The sequence below is a fragment of the Lampetra planeri genome, chromosome 15, assembly GCF_965212315.1.
Source record: "Lampetra planeri chromosome 15, kcLamPlan1.2.h2, whole genome shotgun sequence".
NCBI classification, from domain to species: Eukaryota; Metazoa; Chordata; class Hyperoartia; order Petromyzontiformes; family Petromyzontidae; genus Lampetra; species Lampetra planeri.
Genome location: NC_136121.1, coordinates 13,343,838 through 13,362,914, shown reverse-complemented (window position 1 = coordinate 13,362,914; position 19,077 = coordinate 13,343,838). Strand labels below are relative to the sequence as shown.

Genomic DNA, 19,077 nt, shown 5'->3' with positions numbered 1-19,077 from the left:
TGGAATACCTAGCGCGTATAGGGACGGGTGACCCCGCCTTCGCGCACGCCGATTGGCTCCGTTGCCTCGGCAAGCGGCCAATGGCGCGCGAGCCACCGGGGACGGGGACTCGACCAATCGCGTCGCGCGAGTGGCCCCACGGCCGCGCTTATACAACGTAGCTTTTCAAATCGTCGCTTCACATGCGCCGACAGAGGGGGAGGGGGCAGGGGGAGCTCATCGAACGGTCGCGCTGCCGCCATCTTGATCAGGGATCCCGTGCGGCCCCGCCCCGTGCGTGACGCTCTCAGAGCGCGACAAACCGTTCAAAACTCCACCGTCGTTCCCCACGTAAGATGGCCGACCCGGCGCGCGCGTGATCCGTCGTAGAGATGACGTACCCCCGCGTCTGGCGCGCGTGTTGAGTGGGAGGGGGGTGAGTGACTTGGAAGCAGCCATCGTGGTGAGAGAGACCCACAGCAGCAGACGCGTGCCACTCGCCGCCACTCACCGCCACACACAATGTACCGCTGCCGCGCCGTGTGCGAGAGGATCGCCCCCGTAGCGCGATCCTCCTCCTCGTCGTCCTGCTGCTGGAGGCTCGCGTCGCGGAACGTCGGCCGCAATGGTGAGGACGCGTTGGGGAGCCTGCATGTTAGAATGTAGCGGAGGTCTCAGCTGGTGCCCTAAGTCTCATCTTTCTGTCGTTGTTTTACACCTGCTGCTTCTCACTCGTCCTCCTCCCCCCTTCCCTCATCTTTGCTGACCGCTCAGCGCCAGGCAATGGCTGTGGCGTGGAGCCAAGGGCTGAGAAGGAACCGGGGTTTGTGCCAAGGTCACCCCCGTCCAATGACGCCCATTCCATTGGGCCACTCGGTGCTTATTGTGGTTACGTTGATGGCTACTGCGGTGGTAATTGTCTCCCGTTATAGTTTTCTCTTCATGTTTTTTGCGTGCAATGCAATACGTACGTGTGCAGGTGCTTTGCTAGGCGCATTATTCCACCGTAAGAGATTGCGATTCTGGGGAGGATTTCATCCAACAGTGGAATGACCGTGGCCGATGATAATACCACTCGAATGGAAACTCATCACCTTTGACACCGACACTATCACAGGAGAACACTGAAATAAGGCCACATTGTTCTAACCCTTGGCTTGCTACTGTGTGTACATTTGTGTTGCTATCATAATGACCATCGCTTAATGCGGGGAGTATAAGCTGCTGTTGCTTTTAGTACAGACGATGAGTGTATTGGGTGAGAGACATGGTTTATTCCTTGATGCTAGAGTAGATGAATGCTGTCTGTTGCGGTTTGATGTGAATGTTGTTGAAAGTCATTGGGCGTAAATCTAGCTTACATAATGGATGAGTAGTTATTCATGCATTGCAGCCAGACTTATAACCATTCGTGCAAAGCTTTGGACGAATTATACTTCAATGCAGTGACATAAAAAAAACAGCTTGGTTAACAGCAGTGTCGGTGAAGATCACAGGCATAGAATAATAATTGAAAACGTTATTCCTACCGCAAAAAATATGGTCTTTTATAAGGCAGTGTTGTCAGGAATTGCAAGTTAGAGTTATATAACAGCAATGATGCTATTTAACCAGAAAGCCTTGCGGAGTCTGAAGACTCAATTTTAAGGAGGATCTTGTTTAGCCACTTGGATATTTATAATTGATAATATTTCTACTTCTAGAGCAGCACAACAACGTTGTTTCGCAAGATTGCGCCAATGGATGTCATGACCACTTGCAAAAAATATATCCATAATATAGGTTTTTTTGGGTTAGATCGCGTAAATATAAATTATGTGTATGGATAATATTGGTCGCGAAAACCTACGTGTTAAAATATATAATCATAAAGATTTTTGAGTTAAATCGCGTAAGTATAAATGTGTCGTAACCCCTCCACCACCCGACACAGCCAATAAGGTTTGTCACGTAAACAACGCGCCCATTAGTTACTACTTCAGCCCACCGGTGTGTTGGAGAGTAAATCCACAACATTTGCAATATATATGCCTGCTACGAATAAACATCGCGAGTCAGCGAAACATCCCGACCCTATCTCCCCATCTGCAGCGTGTCTTCGAAATGCCAGGCTCATTCAAGGGTGCGGTTGCCCCCAGGATTTCTCATTCCCTCACAAAACCCCTATCCATCAAGGTCAAATTAGTTAATTGGCAGCTATTAATGGTATTTGTAATTGCATTGTAAATGGCATTGTTTTTTTTGCTCCAAAATGTTTGAAATGAATACAGAAGGTAAAACATCACAAGCCAATTCCAGAACGGACAGTCCAATTTACAGTGGTTACTGTACAGCACAGGACTAAACTGGAACAGCCTGGCGTGCAACGTTTCCGCGCAGCGTGGAGATGCAGCAAGTCAGCATTTCTCTGCACGCTATTTAGTGTTGAGCTTTGAGGGTGCAATTTGTATGATGTACGTTGAACTTCTTTCTCACCGTACGCAGCCAACCATGCTAATCTTTGATTTAAAAAAAAATGCAGGTTCTCAGTAGATGGTGGCAGCTTGGAGAGACCTTCATGGAACAGTGGATTGATCATGGCTGATGATGAGACCACCCCAAAACATTTTTCAGGACATTGTATGACTGCCCACACTTTCGAGGACACACTGTTCCGATCTTGTCGACGTGAATGTGCCTTGGAGCTGCCCTCGGCGATGTTTTCACCGCTCGTCGTTGTATTTTTGTTGCGCTTGTACTTATTGTGGCAGTGTCGAGCCTGGCGAGGAGGCAGGGCGAGGGCTTCGCTCAGCTGCGTGCCACCCGAGCCATGTCCACCGGCGGCGTCCCCGGGGGAAGCCTGACAAATGTGCTCATGTATGGCACCATGGGGCTCTCCGGGATCGCATCCGTTCTCTACGTGAGTCCCACAAGCCACCACTTGTCCCGATTCCTCTTTTGAGAATTAGCGACCATTGACTCTTCAGCCTGTGGCCAAATCCCTCAAAATGGGCTCGATATTGTCATATTCTGGAAGCTAAGCAAGTTGGAACGTCCAGAGTGCCTGCGTGTCTGCCTTCCAGGCATAGCACAGGTGTTATCGGCTGCGATTGTTTAACTGTACGGCGTGGGGATGCTCTCATCGAGCGGTGGATCGGCAAACAGGGGCTGTTATGTACGGACATGCGGTTGTTCAGGAGGGGTTCGTTACAGGATCGGCGATTCTCGGTATCCCGCAGGCATACAACATCCTGCACGGAGATGCCAGCAGATTCCAGGATACGCTTACTTACCTAAACAAGAAGCAGAATGAGCAGGAGTGGAAACCGAAGCAGTGGCCCCCCGCTGGTGAGTAAAGAGTCCCAGTTCAATGCTTAGTGCTGTCCATTATACAACAAAATTTGGGTAAAGGGGATGCCGTAGCTGGATAACATTTCTCATATAAGCACCACACATCCAACCAACAGCCGCCATGATTAATACTACGGGTGTGTGAACCGTAAGATGCACGTAGGCCCTTGTGTGCTGGCATCGGCGGTCCAAATTTGTGAAATTTGAAAATTTACCTGCAAATTACTCAATTGGAATATGCATAGTCATCATTATTACTGCGGAAACTTGGCAGGATCCTCCTGAAGCAGAGTCACGAGACTCAGGGACGCACATCTGGCAGTGCTACCAAGGAATGTTTTGTCGTTGAATTGTCGGGCTGTGGGTGAAGTATAGCCAAACAACTCCCATGACTGACACGGCATGCGGAGGCCATCATCCAGCAGTGGAACGACAAAGGATTGTCAATAATTGTTTTATTATTTGTATGAATGAATCCTAATAACTTAGCGAATCTCTGCCTTGCAGAACAGTTGCAGTGTGTATTTAGTGCAGGTGCATCGCGTGAGCTTATTCTGAATCACGCGAGTCTAAGTTTAGCTTCGTACTGGTTTGCGTTGGTCAAGGAAAGTGGGTTAGAGTTAAAAGTAGTTTTCATCCATTGGCTTAGAATGGTGCATTTGTCATACCTAATGTATATGGTTGTCTATATTAAAAATGTGCTTTTTTTTTTCAGAGAATGAAGAGGGTGCTGAAGATGAAACAGGTTAGTCTGAAGGAGACTTTTAATATATTTCAAACTTCTGCATTTCAAAACATCGCTAAAGCAGCCGAAAATATATTTTGCTCTTGACTATATTAGCTGTGCTATTTTGCATGCTGATTTTAATGGAGTCCGATCTTACATCTACTTTTTAATTCAGAACATCACAGACATTTAATACTTTGGGGTTATATCTAGTAAAGATGAATCACTTAAAAAGTACACACAGGGAAGCTCGTGTTTACTGACTGGAATTAACCATTTTCATGTGTTCTTTTGAAGTGTGTTAGTTGGGTTTTTGCCATTTTGAGCATTTCTTACCAGAGAAACATTTGCTTAAAAAAAGTAAACAATTTACACCAGGGGCATAATTGCTCTCTGAAGGCCAGCGTTGGCTTTACTTTTACAAATAAAGCAAACAAACTGCTGGCCCCAATACAAGAAGTGGCCGTGTGGCTCAGAGGTTCAGAGCAAGGCGCTACCACCGTTGTGAGCCTGTGTTCGATTCCAGGCAGCAGTCCATGACTAAACTAGGTTCTGAAATGTAGTGAGATGATGGTCTCTGCCCGGTCGCTGATAAATGTTGTTTTGAACTTATTATTTGGTTAAATGGCAGCTCTGAAAATTTAAGAATACCATCGGTTTGACTGTCGTGCCACAAATGGTCCCATAGCAGCGGTTGTGGGAAAGTGCCTCCCGTATAATGTGTAATGATAAAAATCCACTTGGGGTTTTTGAGAAGGCCTGTGAAAAATGTATCCTGTGCATCACGCTGCGCTACGGGTGTGCACTGCTGTGCGAGATGAATTACTTGTCTGGTGACAAGATGCCCATCTTGAAATGTAAATAAATTGAGAAAAATTACATCAACAAATTCACAACCGCTTATCCAGCTGTTGACTAACATTAGCAAATATTTTGCTCAATCATTAATATGTGGTGAGTTCACTTCACGGTTTACAGAGAACAATTTAAATTGTATCGGGACCTGTGATTATTTCTGGGGCGCAAATCTGTACGGCGATCAACTGCGCATATCTCTGTTATCGAAACTGCCGCTGTAAATTGGCAACACGGTCTTGTGAACTGTGCCGTTGTCCTTAATCAGTCACAGAGGACACGTCTGAAGCAGACACTGAGTCACCTGACGAAGGGGCAAGTACTGTCTCCCAGGCAGAAGCTGAAGACAGTAAAGGTCCGGTTATCCCACGTGACCTTTGCATCGCTTTTAACTTTGAAGCATTGGGCCTCCTCATGTCTCTTACCCTTCTGTAGTCTGTGGAGCAAACTAGTGTTTCCTAGTTTGAGTTTGCACTTGGCAGAATAATCTCGGATATGCGTTTGTGCCTGCCTGTTGATACCTGTCCTTTCCTGTAACTCGAACTGGTTTTAATGTCAGTGTTAGGTTGTGCTCGTGTGACCCTGTCGTTGGCTCCCTTCTCGTACCCTGTACTCATTATGCCGTGCAGCGGTGCATGCAGGGTGAGCGTTTTCCTGCATGTCGGTGGAGAATATAACTTTTTTGGTGGGAAAAATGCGAGTGATTGTAAGACACGTTAGTGCAGTGGCTTAGCATGGTCGGTATGGACCCTGGTACAAGGAATGAAATGGGGCCTCCTATCCAATTTCTCCCCTCTTCAGAGCTTGATGCCTGGGCCCCTCCAGCCTGTGTGCCCTGGTGCAGTTGCACACCACCTGCACACTCGATAGCTGCACTACTTCATTGATGTTATCCTGCATGGGGTTTTCAGTTTCATAATTCTCTTTCACGAATGGAAAATATAATGTTCAGATGTACGAGAGATATCCCAAAAGTAATTCCAGTTTTTTTATTGGAATGTTTTAAAATTATATAAATGTGAGATGTTCATTCATGAGCATTTGTCACAAGGCAGAGGTTTTCATCTGGCACCACAATGCCCGACTATACATGAGCCTGAGAAAGTCTGAGTACATTGCACAATTGAAGTGGACTATGTTGCCACATTCACCATAAAGCCTAGACCAGGTACGCAGATTTTTATTTATTTAATGAGAAAAGCAATCGGTTGCATTACTTTTGGGATATCTGTCACCATTTGAATAGCTTTTGTGGCAGCATGATCATCCTTTTTAAAGGTGGTTACCGTCTGTGATTTCCCACTAAACCCACCCGTGCAAACGGCGTTTCCATAATCTACAGCCGATGAGGCCACAGATACCAAGCCACCGACCCTCGAGGCAGAAGCGCCAGCCACAGAGGCCTCTGCTGTTGAGCCAGAGGCCCCGGTCACTCAGGAAAAGGTGGCGGTCACCCAGGAAGAGGCCCCTGCTGGGGAGGAGGCCAGCATTGTGCCTGAAGACAAACTGGAAGAGGGTCAGGCACCCGAGGAGGCGACGGAGAGTGGTAGGCAGCGTCGAGAGTATCCCCCTGACCTCTCTTAGCCCTGCAAGTTCTCGGCAGAAGCACTGCATGCTGTCTGAACCCTTGGGAGCAAGGCTATGCTTGTGGACAAATAGCATGCTTCACTAACCCTCACGTTACTGATCATTCCTGAACAACCCTTGCAACTCCCTTTAACTCCACGGTCATGACCACCCTGTACTAACGTTCATTGGAAAGTTAACATTAAATGTTTTGGTTTTTATTATTCCTGCTGGTGCGTTCTTCATTGCACTCTTTTATCCTGGGGTTTATTGACTTTATTTTTATGGTTTTTAAAAGTGCAGTGAATACTTTTTGTATTTTTTATGACGAGGCATAAATGCGTGTGCTCTAAAAGGCTATTCATTGTTTTACAAAACAGTATAAATGCTTAACAACACTTCAAGTAAATATAACTTTTTTGCTTTTCAGTTAAGTTCATTCATATTTAACTACAAATAATCTCGCTCATAGATTGATTGCATGTTAAGCTGGCATCGGCAGAAACTTCAATCGCCAAAAATTTGCTCACAGCGCTAAGCTAACTTGGCTATACACAGTTGGTGGATCTTGTTTTTGCGACATGATTGGTGCAATTTCATAAAATCACTTGCGACTGAAGATTTTATCGGCGTTCATCATCTTCGTTTCTGGTGGAAGCATTGGAGAAGTTCCTGCGAGGACTAACTGAAGCTGATCTGAATCAAGCTAACCTCTCAACAATATGGGATGCGGTATACAAGTGTCTCTGATAACTACCTATAATGCCTAGTATGGTCAGTAGTGTGCCAGCATGTAAGCCCAAAGTGTGGGTTACGGTTTCATTTGTGGGATTACCATGGTGAAGGGAGGCGAAAAGCGTCAAGGAACGTAGTGGCAGGATACATTTGAAGGCAGGTGAATCATGCCCTTCTCTTTCCCCATATAGCTCCATGTTATATTTGTTTTAGATTTGTTTATTGAACACCGACATTTTTTTATATTATTAAATGACACCACTTATTAAGAGACGATACAAAAGCATAATTTATACATGCTTTATCCTGGGGTCAGTCACGAAAGCTTTAAATCAAAATATATCTCAAGCAGATAGAATAAGCATGAAAAGTGCTTGACAGTGTAATGTTAGGACATAACAGATCCACGGCTGACCATCGCATGCCCTTCACCGCCACTCTAAATTGAAAAAAGAAAATCCACGTGCCATTCCTGCCACAAAATAACATGTTGGTGAGTGCACAAACGCAACGCTGTGCCCTTCACGATTGTAGCGGTTTTCTTTCGCTGCGTTGGTGTGCGATGCCTGCCTTGCTAAGGCTGCCGTGTTGTCCCTCAGCCAAAGAGGCCGAGAAACCAAGTGCAGAAGACAGCCAAGGAGAAGACGGCGATGCAATAAAACCGGCGTCCACTTCAGCTGCTGAAGCGCCGAACCAGGAGGCATAGGAACGGCCTGAGCAGCCACCTTTTGTTTGTGTCACTGGCAAGCTTGTGCCCCGTAAAAAATATCTCGAGTCTAGAGATGAAGCGGTTAAGCAATGCCAAGCCGAGCTGAATGTGGCGACTCTTGCCAAAGTGGCCACATTGTGCGTAGGCCTTCGCTTTTCAAACCTGCTTCCAAGCAAAATCATTTCAGTGTTCCCAGCTTTTCGTATTAGCGATTCACAGACTTTTGTGATAGAGCGGCTTGACAATCAACTTAGTTAAGAGGATATTTGCACAATGGATATTGCCATTTTTAAAGTTGCGTAGTGGTATAAAAGTGATTTTTAATCTTTGTACGTTCCCAGGAGACACAGAAGGGACTCGGCACGTATAATCTACAGTGCAGGTGTATGCATTGGTTTTAGAAATTAGCTAAATTTTAATTGATGTTGGGTTATATTTTTTCGGTGAAGGTTTTTATGATTAACAGCTCACACCCTACAGTGCATGTCAGTGATGTGAATATCAGTTCCCGTGCACTTTTTTTCTGCTATTTGGGAAATAAAATGATACCCTCAATGTTCTCGTGTGTTCGTGTGTGTTTGAATTTACATAATTTGTGGACGTTTTCGCAGTGCACCATCTAGATCATTACAAATTTAAATGCTTGGTTTATTTTAGTGAATTAGATTGAAATGTGTTTTTCCGCTGAGAAAGTTCGTTTGGTATTAAGAGTTGTCGTCGTATGTGGTTGACTTGTCCTGTGGTCCTCCGCAATATGAGAATCGCTCGGGTTTTGATGTGAGGGTTCTGATGGAAACGCGTGCACGTCAGATCCCAGCAGCGTGGTTGTCGTGCATTGACCGGTTCTTCAGGGGAATTTCCAAAAGCATGTCCCCATTGAATGTCGTTCTCTTCCAGGTTTAACCCCTTCTGTTGCTAATGCAAACAAAACGTTAACCTCTCTGAGACTTGCTCATTAAGCACGACGGGCATCTCTTACGAATCATCCTTCTGTCCTTGCAAATGCACGCTGCACTCCCCTCTTTGCTGTTCCCCATTCTTCGCTGTAGCCCGTTTGTTCAAAAGCCATCATTTTGCCGACCAGTGTGTCTCCTCCCCGTGTTCCCTTTGTGCGTCCCCTGGCTCTTGTACCTCAGCGGTGAAGGTTGTGCCAGTGCACTTGCGGCCGGCCATCCCGGAGCACGTGACCTACCTGCTCATCGGGGGCGGCACCGCCGCCTTTGCCGCGGCACGTGCCATTCGTGCCAAGGAGCCTGCAGCTCAGGTGCGAGCGCCGTAGTCACTCGGTGAATGAACACGGACACACAGTTGAGCGTGCGCAGTCGGTGTGGTGTACACCGGTGTCTGGTCCAATAACAATAAACAATCCCTGTGTAGCCAACATAAACGTGAATGTATAGAGGCAGCCGTGGAAAGATGCAGAATGTGGCACATGCACAGACATAGATGCCCTATAGAGCCTTATGAACTCTGCGGACAAGTGCTGTTATCTTTGAAGATGGTCCACTTGTCTGCTCCAGCACTTATATTTACAGACTGCGCCAGGTACTTGTTTCAAGCAGAGTTGACCTTGGGCAGGCCCATGACTGGTTCAGATGTTAGCCACCACTAGCGTTAGCTGCGGGTATGAATTGAATCCAGTTGACGGGGTGCAGAGCACCGCGCTATCTACCGCCCCCCCCCCCCCCCACTCGGCTCGACCAATGTCGTGCACGGTGTCGCCTATGGCCTACAAATGTAAACCACATGGCCACGCACGCAGCCACGATTTTGCGCGTGGATGCACACGTGATCATGCACCGACAAACCTTCACCCACGTTTTCTGGCCGTGACCAGCCATACACCCAAACTTGCTGACACGTGGTTGTGGTGCGTTTTAGCACAAGGGTCAAAATCTTTTAATTTGTTAATGAACTACACTCGCCGCTCCCTTTGGCAGGTGTTGATCGTCACAGAAGAGTTGGAATTGCCTTACATGCGGCCGCCGCTCTCCAAGGAGCTGTGGTTCTCCAGCGACTCCAACGTAGCCGACACGCTCAAGTTCAAGCAGTGGAACGACAAGGAGAGGAGGTCCGTGCTTCGAGTTCACTCTGCGGCACAACCCTTCCGCTGTTCGTTTCCCCATTGCCGGTCGGATACAGCGCACGGGGAGTCCGCTAATGAGCGAGGCCAACGCAATGACGAGACTGGCTTATTCACGGAGCCGGAAAGCAAATGAGTGTCGTACAGAGCTGTGTGTGTGTGTGTTGCACAGAGCTGTGTGTCATACAGAGCTGTGTTGGGTCCACCAAAGGGATAAGGTAGATACATTCCAAGTGACTTGCTCTATTCCTAACACTAGTAATTAGCATATGAGGACTGGTGTATGAAAAGCAGCAATGAGAGGGCCAAATAGAATTTCACATGAGTACACCGAAGTCGCTGCATTATGAATGACATAACACGTCATTTGAAATTGCTGGAGCGAATGCACATTTTAAAAGCCTGGAGCGTGTGCGTACGTGTCTGCCTGCCTCTGTCCCTGTGCATGCGTACGTTTTTTTTCTTTGCCCTGCAGCATTTATTTCCAGCCAGCTTCGTTCTACGTCACTGCACGTGACCTGCCATACCAGGACGGAGGAGGGGTCGCCGTTCTCAAGGGCACAAAGGTGACTGACAACAATATGCTACACCGCATTGGACCATCCCACCCACGTTAATAAAGCCATGCATGTTTTCAGCAAATTAAAATTTCTCCGTGCACGTTGCTGCGTTGATACGAGGCTGATCGTAACGGCCGGGTTTAGCTGGAACAAGGGAAAAAAATCGTGCATGTACACGGATCCCGCGACACTTTCCGGCACGCGCTTGCCGTAAATAATTTCGTTATAATTGTATCTATGGAGCTGCACAGCGAGATGACGTTAAATGTAACGATATCGAGGGGAAGCAGGACATGGGCATGGTGTGTAACGTCATCTCCCTGGCCAAAAGTGCTCATCTATTTTTGCGCTGTTTTTATCGCCAAGTTTTGGCCATCGCTTTTATCAATTTGGTCAATTTTCTAACGGATAAGTTCCTAATAGCGACACATTTAAACAAAATGGGTATCCTGTTGGATCGTCTTTTAAAGTGTTGCCATGACCACCCCCTACAGACTGTGCAGATGGACAGAGCAAATACTTTAATGCTTTCGACCTCGGTTGGAAATTGTAAAAAATTAACCGACCTTGGCAGGAAAGCAAATGCAGCGCCAATCAATCACAGCTGGGACCCTGTGCCGAGCGGCCCGACACCTGTGCGCTCTGTGCGCCACGCAGGTGCTGAAGCTGAACATCCGGGAGAACAAGGTGAAGCTGAGCAACGGCAACGAGATCAAGTACGACAAGTGCCTCATCGCGACGGGTGGCACGCCCCGGAATATCTCCGCCGTGCAGAAGGCGGGCGAGGACGTGCAGAAGAAGACGACGCTCTTCCGGAAGGTGTGGTCAGAATTGCAATCGGAATATTTATTTACTCCGGAGGAATCCCATGAGCTATAAAGCACTTTTTTTTCTCACAGATGTCCAGTAGGCGCATGGGGTAAGAACGTCGTATTCGCACGCATCGGCACGCGTCTGCGGACGCAAACAATGGCAATTTGGATGCGTACCGCGTCTAAATGCAATCGCTCCTCAATGTGCTTTACAAAAATAATACGGTACGTTACGGTTGAATGTGCTCTGAGGCGGTGGTGGGTTGGGGTGCGGGGGGGTCGGGTCATGGAACGTCGGAGTCGTAACTGGGACCAGTACCAAGAACGGGGAGCCTCAAGGTACAGCAGTGGCAGCGAGTGCGAAGAGGGCGGGAGGGCTCCACACGTGGTCCAGCACCGAAAGATGTAAACATTGGTGCTCCAGATCTTCCGGAATATTACGTGAAAACAATACTAGTGGGATTTTAATGTAGACATTTAAAGTTGAGTCCAAGTAGACTTTTCACGATGTTTCGTAACGCGTTTGAGTCTTGATCAGACTTGATAATTAGGCATAAAACAGTTTCATTTTGTTAAATATCTCATTTATCTCTCACCAGAAGTAACACCCACACTCCAGGTTCCCATGTACAATCCATTTAAGCACACGCTGCCAAGACGTGTCGAGCAAAATTGTTGGATTGCAAAGCGGTGTCCAGAATGCCTCGTCTCCTTTGTTTATCACGACGGCGTCTGCAATCTTTCGTCAGATCGAGGACTTCAAGGCTCTGGAGAAGGTGTCTCGGGAGGTCAAGTCCATCGCTATCGTGGGCGGCGGGTTCCTGGGTAGCGAGCTCGCGTGCGCTCTCGGTCGCAAAGGTACCGGCGGTAGACGCACCTTCGGCATCGTTCGTTTTCTCGCGTGCTCGTGCGGCGCCATCCTTTACAGCGATCACGCAGCGGCAGCGGCGGTGCTTTATCCGAAGGAATTTCAACTTGTGAAGCGAGCGCCGCGAGGTATACGCTCGGCCGAATGCGCCAGGAACCGCAGACATGCGGGAAGGCAGCCGGCCAGGCAGTGAGCCGGCGTCAAACTTTCCCCCAAGCTCTGCGGTCGTCTATATATTAAGATGTTATTGGCTAAATAATGAGTATTCACATGTGGAAATAAACCGAAGCACCCAGAGAAAACCCAAGTGTTCGAGGGGGTTACACTTTATCCCATAGAGATGGAACAGGCGGAGTTTGCATTTACTTTATTGTGAAAACCCAAGTGTTCGAGGGGGTTACACTTTATCCCATAGAGATGGAACAGGCGGAGTTTGCATTTACTTTATTGTGACGGACACCGTCCTAATCATCTGGGCAATGCTGTCTTTGCCCTTCCCTTTCATCTTCCCCCTAAACTCCGCCAGTCAAGGATGGCCTGGAGGTGATCCAGTTGTACCCAGAGAAGGGCAACATGGGGAAGGTCCTTCCCGAGTACCTGAGCAACTGGACAACGCAGAAAGTGCGCAACGGTGAGTCCCAGCGAATGGCGGGGCAGCATTGCCACTCGTTCTGTGCCAAGAGGTGTCAAGAATGATGTATCTTCCCTCAAGTGTTTCGTGATGAATTGCGACTTGGCTGCGAGCCACATCTGGTGTCGTCTATCGCAATAATAAAGCTGTGCACCTTCATACATTTTTTAAAAATCTACTTTTTTTCGTGGATAATAAAACTCCTTAAGTTAGACTTGAATGTCGCATGCGTGAGAAGGGCTTATTGCGAGGAGAGGGGAGGGAAGGCGCAGTGGGATTTGACGTGAGAGTTGGGAGGTTTGAAGGCTGCCATGCGCTCCGTGTCTCAGAGGGCGTGAAGGTGATGCCCGAGACGGTGGTGCGCTCTGCTCGGAGCGAGGACGGTCGCGTGCACCTCAAGCTCGCCGACGGCCAAACGGTAAGTGGTGGTCGTGGTGGTCGTGGCGGTCGTGGCGGTCGTGGTGGCGGCCGCGGCAGCAGCGGGGCGGCTGGAATTCAGAATCAGAATATTGATTTATATTGAAGGAATCCGATGAGCTACAAAGCTTTTTTTTGTTGCACAGATGTCCAGTAAGGGCAAGAACGTCACAACAACAAACAATACAAAAGCACGATAGAAGTGCAAAGTACAGGAAATGGAAACAAATCTCCCAGAAACATACAAATAGAACTAAACCACGAAACTAAACCATCCCCTTCCTACCAGGGAAAGCCCCCCACCCCTCTCCCCTCACATCTACGGAGTTAACCGTTTGAATGAGAGTGCTTCCCCGGCACCGGTTAACGCCGTTACGGCTGCCAGGTTTGGTGCGCTAAAAACTCGTACGTTTCAATGGTGGCCATTCACCAGGACAAGTCTCTCGAGACACTTTCAGGAGGTGTCCTCTGCATTCGGACGTTTAGCCGTGAAAAGTTGTGCTTCATGTGGGGAAAACCAGATTAAAGCGCGCTCATATGGGTGGGGTTACGCTCGAAGCTCCACACAACTGGAGCCACGCATCCATTGCCGTGTCGCCATTCTCTGTGAAAAAGATCTTCATGGCTCATCGGATTTCTCCTGGATAAATAAAGATTCCGATTCTGACATCCCAAGACCACTATGGCTGGTATTCCAATTGCAGTCTCGCATTTCAATTACTAGCCAGGCTGAACACTGCCGAGCGTCCGATATCTGACGAGATCTCACACGTGCGTCTGCGTTTCACGATGCGCCTGTCACCCAGGTGATCACAGACCACGTGGTGGTGGCCGTGGGGCTGGAGCCCAACGTGGATCTCGCCAAGACGTCGGCGCTGGAGGTGGACCCGGACTTTGGTGGATTCCGGGTGAACGCCGAGCTGCAGGCCTGCTCCAACGTGTGGGTGGTGAGTCGCCGTGGGCAGATGCTTTCCGATATTGAAATTACGTGCTTGTGTGTGTGTGTGTGTACATGCTAATTACACTACAGTAGAACCTCTCCTCTTAATGACGGCACTTGGTTCCACGAAACTGGTCGTTAAATAATTTGATCATGAAGCGAGTATAGGAAATACATGTTTAAGGCATAATTTATTCTTATCGCATTGAAAGTTACCCTTTTTCACCCAAAAAAGTACCTTATAATATCTAAGCAATGGATATTAATACATAAAGATACTAACAACATTATAAACGCATAATGTAAAAAAAACACACGGTTAATCAATGCATTAATTAATATTTACTATACCTACAATAGCCTGTTAACAGGGGGGATGGTCGGTAAGCGAACACATTGGGGCTCTGTGGAGGCCTGTTGTTAAAGCGATTAGTCGTTAGCAGGGTTGCTTGTTAAGAGGGGTTCTGCTGTCTCGATATATGAAGCAAATAATCTGGTGCTGCTGCTGCTGCTGCTGCCTGCATTGGCAGTGCTGCACGAGCAACGACTGACAACAAAACCGAAGATGTTTGTCAATAACACTGAATGACAATAGGTGACATTTCAAGAAATTATCCTGCAGTGATGTGCCTTGCAAAATTACAATTGGCCAAAACATCTACTGATATGAACAGGGTGCTTCAGAAAAATGTTAAGACTTCTGAGAAGTTGCAACAATACCACAAGAAATGTGCCTCCGGGCTCTGGAGACCACCTGGAGAAGATTCCAGGCACGCGTTGACAATGATGGCGAATAAGTGGAGACTGACTTTTTGAAGCTATTAACATACATTTGTTATGTTGCAGTGTATTCGTTCTTTTTCCATTATAACGGTAGTCCCATATAAGTGTTAACATTTTTTTTGAAGCACCGTGTATGTCTATAACTGTAAGCTACTCACGAACAGCACTTGCCCCAAGTTTGTTAAGGCTACACGGGAGATCTTTGTCTTTGTGCCAGGCCGGTGATGCCGCCTGCTTCTACGACATCAAGCTGGGCCGGCGGCGCGTCGAGCACCATGACCACGCCGTGGTGAGCGGCCGCCTCGCCGGGGAGAACATGACCGGCGGCGCCAAGCCCTACTGGCACCAGTCCATGTTCTGGTGAGCGCGCCGCTCGCACCGGACACCAGCCTCGCCTCTCTCTCACCTGCTGTCACCTATCCTCACCTGTTGCTTCTCACCACCCTCTCGATGCCTCCGTCACGCTCTGCCGCCAATCCTCAACCCTCCACCTCTCTCACCAGCTGCCTTCAAGCCTCACCACGCCTCACCACCTGCTTGCTGTCTCACACCTTCTACTCGCCTTTTATCTCCCTCCTGCAGCACCGCCCCCTCGTCACCCTTACAATCTTTATCGTCCAGATCGTGCTCTCCCAGTGGTTTGTAGCGCCCTCCAGTGTCTCAAAGCTGCATGTAAAATAACGCGAGCGAGCGCGTGTGTGCGCGTGTGTGCGCGTGTGTGCGCGTGCCAGCATGGTTATAAACTTGCGAGTTGCTTGCGTTCTGCAGGAGTGACCTGGGCCCGGAGGTCGGCTACGAGGCCATCGGCATCGTGGATAGCAGCTTGCCGACAGTCGGAGTGTTTGCCAAAGCCAGCGCCAAGGACACCCCCAAGGCGGCGTCCGAAGCCTCAGGTGCCCGGCGTTCGTTTCTGCAATTCCTAACCCGAAGCAACGTGCGCGCAAATACGCGTCCTCGCTAATACGCGTCCTCGCTATTGTCAGATGTCGCAGTATCCGGATTACAAGATGTACTTTGTTCCTGTATTTTAAAGAAGAAGTTGGGGGTGCCTCGTCTAATCCATAAAATGCATTTGTCTCTGGAGGCGTTTTATAATCTGTTGTCCGGAGCCATCTTCCGAAAGACAGTTCTCCGTAGTTGATACATGACCACCCAGAGCACATGGGGGGACACCGCCAGCCGTTCAGAATCATCTTCCAGAGGACATCTCTCCCCATCTTCAACTGGCACATTCATATTAAACTCCTATCGTACCATATTATACCCATTAAAAGACACTTTTTTTCAAAATGACTTGAACGTTTGGGATGCTTCTTCTAGTCAGGAGATTATGGTACTCATCGCAAAGAGCACATGGAATCTGATTTTAACTTGCTCTTTGTCAAATACACACGACATGGATAAGTTTAAGATGAGATTATAAATAGGTTCACTGGATGTGTTTAGATGTTTGTGAATTTGTAAAGCAAGTCTATTTTAAAGTCGACTTATCAGATGCACAAGACACACCTGGCCGCTGTGATACTCTGAAAATTGAAACAGGTTCAGAACTTGCTGGCTTAAACAAAAGCGCGCGAGAAAAAAATTGGTCCTGAAATCTTTTTAGACTCCCTTATGAACTGGAATGTAATTTTCTTTATTACATGCCAAGAGAGGCTATTGTCTCTTATCAGATGTGAAGCTTCAGAGCAGCGAAGACAGCCGTAGTGTATGGTATGCAGACAACAGGCTTATCACTGTTCATGCTCTGTGGCAATATGCTTGTCAGTTTTATGATCACTCACGCATCTGCTGTGCCACATTCACTGGGTGTGGTGGCCTTACAAAAAGGAGAGCTCTCAGTGCCACTTGCTATTTCCCAACTGGATCTGTCTGTTGCTGCCAATGAAAATTTTCGAAAAAGTTGTTGCTCCCGAATACGGTGAGAAGTCTTGTTTTTCTGATAGTGTGATGTGCTTTTTGTAACCGATTTATAGTTTATTGTAAATACATCGAGAACGTTCAAGTAACTTAAGATTGTATGCCATGAATCAGAAACTTTGACATTGATAAAGAAAATGGAACAAAAACTGAAAAGTACGTGAAGCATGTAGAGAGGTGCATGCTTGTAATTACCCTGAGAGACAGGAAGTGGAAAACAGGGAATGGGTGAATATTTGCAAACTTAAAGGTATCGTGTTGCCTCTTAAGAAATTGGCTTGAGCACGGCGCTTCGCTTGAAGGGATGATGAACGGTGGTCGAGACTGACGGCCAAGCGAGGGAAACGTGCCCAAGACGATGTCCACCATGGAGATGGAGCGTTTCAGTCGGTTCGTGTGTAGAAGCTGGATGGGTTGTTCCTTCACGAGACTGTGAGCGACGGCAATGACTTGTGGGAGACCTTCCAGCAGCGGGTAGTTGAAGGTTGACGATGAGACCTCGGAAGGCTCGTGCCCTTGAGCTCGGCACTCTTCTCACGTTCACGCACACACTCGAGTCCCGTTTGTATTTCTGATCCCCCCTGTCCCCCCTACCAGGCACGAACATCCGCTCGGAGAGCGAGACAGAAGCTGTGGCCACGAGCCTCAAGCCAACGGCCACCGCTGCCCCCTCGGCCGCCACCCCCAAGCCCGCCGTGCCCCAGCCCCCGCAGGCGGGTGACGACTACGGCAAGGGCGTGGTGTTCTACCTGCGCGGGGACGTGGTCGTTGGCATCGTGCTGTGGAACATCTTCAATCGCATGCCAATCGCGCGCAAGGTGGGTGTGCACCACGGGGTCAAATTCCAAATTGTTAAGGACAAACATTAAACGAGACTGGAATCGATGTTAACAATAAACCCAGCTCCGGTGATGCCAGTTTATTTATTTCAACATCTACGCACTGGATTATGGAGTGTGCAGATCGTCCGTCCATCCACAGAGCACTGAGCACGCACCGCTGATATGCTGGGTAGCTGCCGGTGATTAACTGGCTTCTCAAATGTCGTGAGTTGATAGCTCCAGCCCATTCATCAATGACTTCACTACAAAAGAAACAATTAAATTTGTCTTTTTTTTCTTGTACCCTGGCATATTTCGCCAATGAGAAATTCATATTTCAGCTTCATCTCCATGTGCTGAACACTCTTTGCATGCCATATTTAAGGTGTGCCCCTAAAGTGGATAGAAAGGCGATTTAACAGACTCGAGAAGTTATTCTGCGATGAATTTTGTCAGTGCCTTTGTCTTGGCACGCGGTGGTGCCATCCTTTCTGCGAGAATGTTTCCCATCCTCCCCCTCTCCCTTGTGTCGCTTCTGCAGATCATCAAGGATGGGCAAGTGCATGAGGATTTGAACGAAGTGGCGAAACTGTTCAACATCCACGAAGAGTAAGGGCAATCCACCCAGCAATGCCTCCACGTCCCGCCTGCATCGGCAAAGCGAGAGAAGTTTTGGTAGAAGAGAGGGAGCAGAGGGCAATGGGTAGGGGAATGAAAGTGTGCGAGCAAGATTTTGGTGGTCGCGGACAACACTGGCTGCATATAAAGTCCTAAGAGCGCGGCTTGACACTGAACCAGCAGCTATGAACGAGAAATGTATTTTTATATTATGAATTAAAATTGCACCTTGTAACTTTTTGTGGAGTTTGGTTGCACGCCATTGTGATATAAGTTATAATGCCACGGGTTGCTCCCTGTTCTTATATCAGAAGCTTCAGAACAACTTTCAGGTGAACTTGTAGTCAGGAATGTGGCGTCGGTGCTGGGTACTTGACGGCGATGATGAACGTGTGTCGGTTTCTAATGTCCCGTCTGTGGTGAAATCGCCTGGATGAAGGAACATGAGAAATTCCCCAAAAATATCTAGAAATGTATTGGTCGTAGAACAAAAGCACTTGAGACTATTTTTCTGAGAATTTATAATTGTATATAAAGTCCTTGCGTCTGGAAATCTGGTTGTCATGAATCGCTATCTTAGGACAGTGGCAACATCGGAGGACGTAACTGAGCCTGCATCCCTGCGTTTTGCTGCTGGGGCTGTTGTCTAATTGTGAAAATAAAAAATGTTTCCATCAAAGATGCTTTCAAATAAAGTATTGTGTCAATTGCGACCTGCAGATG

At 47.8% G+C, this 19,077-nt stretch overlaps 1 protein-coding gene across 3 annotated transcripts; it reads left to right on the top strand.

Annotated features, from left to right (window-relative positions):
* The first annotated feature begins 389 nt into the window (after positions 1-389).
* Positions 390-19,067, top strand: AIFM1 (apoptosis inducing factor mitochondria associated 1). Of its 3 annotated transcripts, XM_078601172.1 has the most exons (18): positions 390-607; positions 2,730-2,878; positions 3,198-3,306; positions 4,025-4,054; positions 5,160-5,246; positions 6,234-6,437; positions 9,038-9,165; positions 9,842-9,972; positions 10,460-10,550; positions 11,202-11,363; positions 12,106-12,214; positions 12,751-12,855; positions 13,185-13,273; positions 14,079-14,219; positions 15,213-15,355; positions 15,764-15,888; positions 17,513-17,733; positions 18,278-19,067. In XM_078601172.1, exons 1-18 carry the CDS (start codon positions 502-504, stop codon positions 18,347-18,349), a joined length of 2,202 nt encoding a protein of 733 aa, XP_078457298.1. In that variant the 5' UTR covers positions 390-501; the 3' UTR covers positions 18,350-19,067. The 3 variants fall into 3 exon arrangements, with proteins under 3 accessions (XP_078457298.1, XP_078457299.1, XP_078457300.1); XM_078601173.1 differs by lacking the exon at positions 5,160-5,246; XM_078601174.1 differs by lacking the exons at positions 5,160-5,246; positions 6,234-6,437.
* Positions 19,068-19,077: the final 10 nt, after the last annotated feature.

Coding starts and splice junctions, on each gene's coding strand:
- AIFM1 (XM_078601172.1), top strand. CDS start 502: ATGTACCGCTGCCGCGCCGTGTGCGAGAGGATCGCCCCCGTAGCGCGA. Junction 9,166..9,841: donor CCAAGGAGCCTGCAGCTCAG/GTGCGAGCGCCG, acceptor TCCCTTTGGCAG/GTGTTGATCGTCACAGAAGA. Junction 12,856..13,184: donor AACGCAGAAAGTGCGCAACG/GTGAGTCCCAGC, acceptor TCCGTGTCTCAG/AGGGCGTGAAGGTGATGCCC.